This window comes from Odontomachus brunneus, unplaced genomic scaffold (assembly GCF_010583005.1).
Source record: "Odontomachus brunneus isolate Ranch 3 - 2012 unplaced genomic scaffold, Obru_v1 Obru_scaffold_022, whole genome shotgun sequence".
Taxonomy (NCBI): Eukaryota; Metazoa; Arthropoda; class Insecta; order Hymenoptera; family Formicidae; genus Odontomachus; species Odontomachus brunneus.
In genome coordinates, this window is record NW_022639472.1 from 828,827 (window position 1) to 832,329 (window position 3,503).

The following is a 3,503-nucleotide window of genomic DNA, read 5'->3' on the forward strand; positions in this document are numbered from 1 at the left end:
TTTTCGAAAATCATACATTTGAAACCAGTGAAAGAGAGAGAGAGAGAGAGAGAGAGAGAGAGAGAGAGAGAGAGAGAGAGAGAGAAGAGAGAGACTGATTTTTTATGAACTTGGTCATACAAATCGAAACTTTTGGTTGTAATCCTTCTGCTGAATGTTTTCCACTTGTGCACATTATTGATCAAATATAGCGGGATCATTTGTTCCATCGTTTTATCGTCGGTCAAACGTAGAAGTTAAATCTGGAAAATTGCTTATTTTTATGTTGTTTATTTTCCCTCGTTCGCGGAATATTTTAAGCATTCTCGTAATTCATTCGCGTTGTCTGAAATGTGATATGCGCGATATGTTATCGCATGCACGCGCGAGTTCTGCCACATAGTTTCTAACTACCCGGTAGAGAGAGAGGAGGTTTCATCTCGGATTTATCGTCGATACAATTGAAATTTGGATAACAACGCTGACGAAATTAAACCTAACGTGCTTGGCATTCCAATGCCAAAAATATCAAAAGACGATCTATGTCGAATTTTAATATTTAACCTGCGAATTCCATTAAACATGAATAGAGAATCTTAAAGTATAACACTATATAGGTTAATAATTTCTGATAAATATTCACTTGCTGCTATTTTTTTTATATTAAGATCCAAAGTAGGACTTCTCCAGAATTAAATATTTTATATTTGATTATATAAATATCTTCACTTAATTTTTATTCTTAATTTTAATAAGCAATGTATTATGTGACTTACTTAACCACAAATAGATTATGTACGATAATCAAATATTAAATAATTAATACAGGCGAATAATAGGATTAATGAAGAGATAAGTGAGACAACAAACTTTCTTTTTCATAACTGATTTATTACTATTTTTTATTAGCATAAACTTAGAGATCCAAAAGGGATGAGAAAGAAAGGAGTTGAAAGGAGGAAATATTATTAAAAACACAAATCAGCACTTGTGAGAATCACAATATATTCTAAATTTTTACTCGCAATACTTTTGATAAGTACCAGATATGTGACGGCCCTGATAACTTGATGACGCGTCTCAAGAAATCTAGAATATTTTGGAAGTGTATTGTCATTTCTCAGACGCCCATTGTCGGGCGATGACAGGTGACGGTTGGCGCGCGGTGACGTTGTCGTTTTTGCCGATTGTTTGGGTGCTATCGCGCGGCGCGTATGTTTACATTACATCCGAAACCGTCGAGCGGCGTACATACCGCGACGCGGAACACGTGTAAATTATCATTCCCGTGGACTCTTAAAACAGTTCATCGAATTCTCGTCGGCACACGCATTTCTCTAATCGAATCGTATCTACGCGAGTGTTAGCGCTAGTGTCAGTGTCCAAAGTGCCACAACGGAATAGTCAAGTTTCAGGATGGAGAAAGCGGAGCACCTGGACACCAGCAACGATGCATCAGATGTTTTAAGGTATGTGCCAAATTATTAATTGATGTATTAGGCAGAATGTGTCCGATTTTAAAGGACGCCTAACAAATTTACTGATAATAAGGAGATACTCGAGTCAAAATTTAGACTGGTTATATACATAGTTCGTCACCATTTAATAATTAATTAGCTTATTTTAAGACAAATAAATCGGCCCATGAATCTCTCATTATTCGTCAACCTGTACTGATATGAGAAATGATGTGAACAACCAAATAATGACCCATAAATATAAATTTGTTATCAATCATGATTTTAATCATAGATTGTCAATAATTTACAACTATGAATACCGGCTTAAATATAGTGTAAGTTTCGCAAGTGCTGCTTTGTCTGATAATTTATCTAATAATTGCTTTTTCCTTATTTTTATTTTTCATTATATATACCGAATCTAAATATAAATATTAAATATCTTAATGCACATCATTATTGGACACATAACTAATCCCAGATAGCACAGAGAGTTCAAAAAGAATTCAGTCGTATGTCACCAATTCTGAGTTCATTTTTAGATATAAAAAGAATTCTTTTCACTGAACTGAACTTTGAAGAATTCTTTTTGCATCTGAAAATAAACTCAGAATTGGGACATACGACTGAATTCTTTTTGAATTCTCTGTGCAATCTAGGATATCTTTGCCCCTATTGTTTCTTTCTCTTTAGCCCTTTTTTAGAGCCCTAATTTCTCTCAAAATTTACAATATCGATAAAAAATAATGAAAAATGACTATGAGGAATTAATATGTTGTTTTATTTATCCATTAACACTATTATTTATCTATATTAATTATTTAATATTCACTTATCGTGCATTCTCTATCTGTAATTAAAAAAGTTATATAATTAATACATTGCTTATTGAAGTAAAAAATAAAGATTCTAGTGGAATATGTCAATATGTTCAAATATTGAATAATTTTGGATATCTATTTAATTCTGGATATCTGGATATATTAAAAATTGTGTGTGTGTGTGTGTGTGTGTGTGTGTGTGTGTGTGTGTGTGTGTGTGTGTGTGTCTATGCGCTTATATAGCACAGGACCTGAAACTATTGTATAGGCTAGTAGATCCTTCAAACATCAAGATAGAAAATATAACGTTATATAGCTGCATAGTATTATATCTTGATATTCTCCAATGAACCTTTAGATCTGATATAATTTGTAGGGCTAATGTACAAAAAAAATTTCAACTCGAGAAAATCCTTTCGGTTTTTGGATAATACAAATACATTAAGAGAAAAAATGGTTAACCTCACTAAAAAATGGTTAATCTCACTAAAAATACTGTCGATCTTTGGTGCTAATTATATTTTTTTGTTCTACAGAAAAGTAGCAATAATGATATACATTTAAAATATTTATTATTATTAGAACTATAGTGGGGCATATTTATACTACAGAAATAGTTCTGCTGATTACAATTCTTTACTATGTAAAATTGTAATGAAATGCACACTTTTTTTCTCAGTGTACGAATAGCAAATGTACGAAAGAATTACTGAAAAGCGCACACGCAAACATATCGAGCGTTGTAGGTAGGATTAAACGGCTATTTCTTTCCCGAGGCTTTCCACCCATTATACCGATCCGTGTTTGTGTTTAACGAACGGCCGATGCGTCATCACGGAAGAATCTCCACGCGTAGTCACGTATCGCGCTCGTTGTCGAAGCTCAACCCGATCGAATACGTAATCAACTAGCATGCGAGACACTTGACCCGATTCCCCGGCGTCGCCGACTAATGACTCGGCTGAATTCAACTTGTCCCCGTCGTTCGCCAATCACCCCTAGGGTAAACCGACCCCCGGCCCGGCCGTGGACGAGTGTATACGCGTGTCTCTACATATGTGCGCACACATACGCACACACATATTTCGCATGAATCTCGCACTCCCTCTGGCGCTCCCAAAGGGTTGTTGTTGGTCGCGCATAGCGCATAAATTTTCATGCGCGCATGCATGCACCGAGACGTTCCTTAACGACGGAAATATATATCGAAGCGATTTCGCGCACAGAAAGAGAGAGAGAGAGG

At 35.3% G+C, this 3,503-nt stretch overlaps 1 protein-coding gene across 1 annotated transcript in view; it reads left to right on the forward strand.

Moving 5' to 3' along the window:
* Window positions 1-1,084: 1,084 nt before the first annotated feature.
* Window positions 1,085-3,503, forward strand: part of LOC116842206 (ephrin-B2) — a 517,056-nt gene continuing 514,637 nt past the window's right edge. Inside the window, exon 1 of the mRNA XM_032811061.1 lies at window positions 1,085-1,448. Within this exon, the coding sequence (XP_032666952.1) occupies window positions 1,396-1,448 (53 nt within the window). The 5' untranslated portion in view covers window positions 1,085-1,395. The remainder of the gene's footprint in view (window positions 1,449-3,503) is intronic.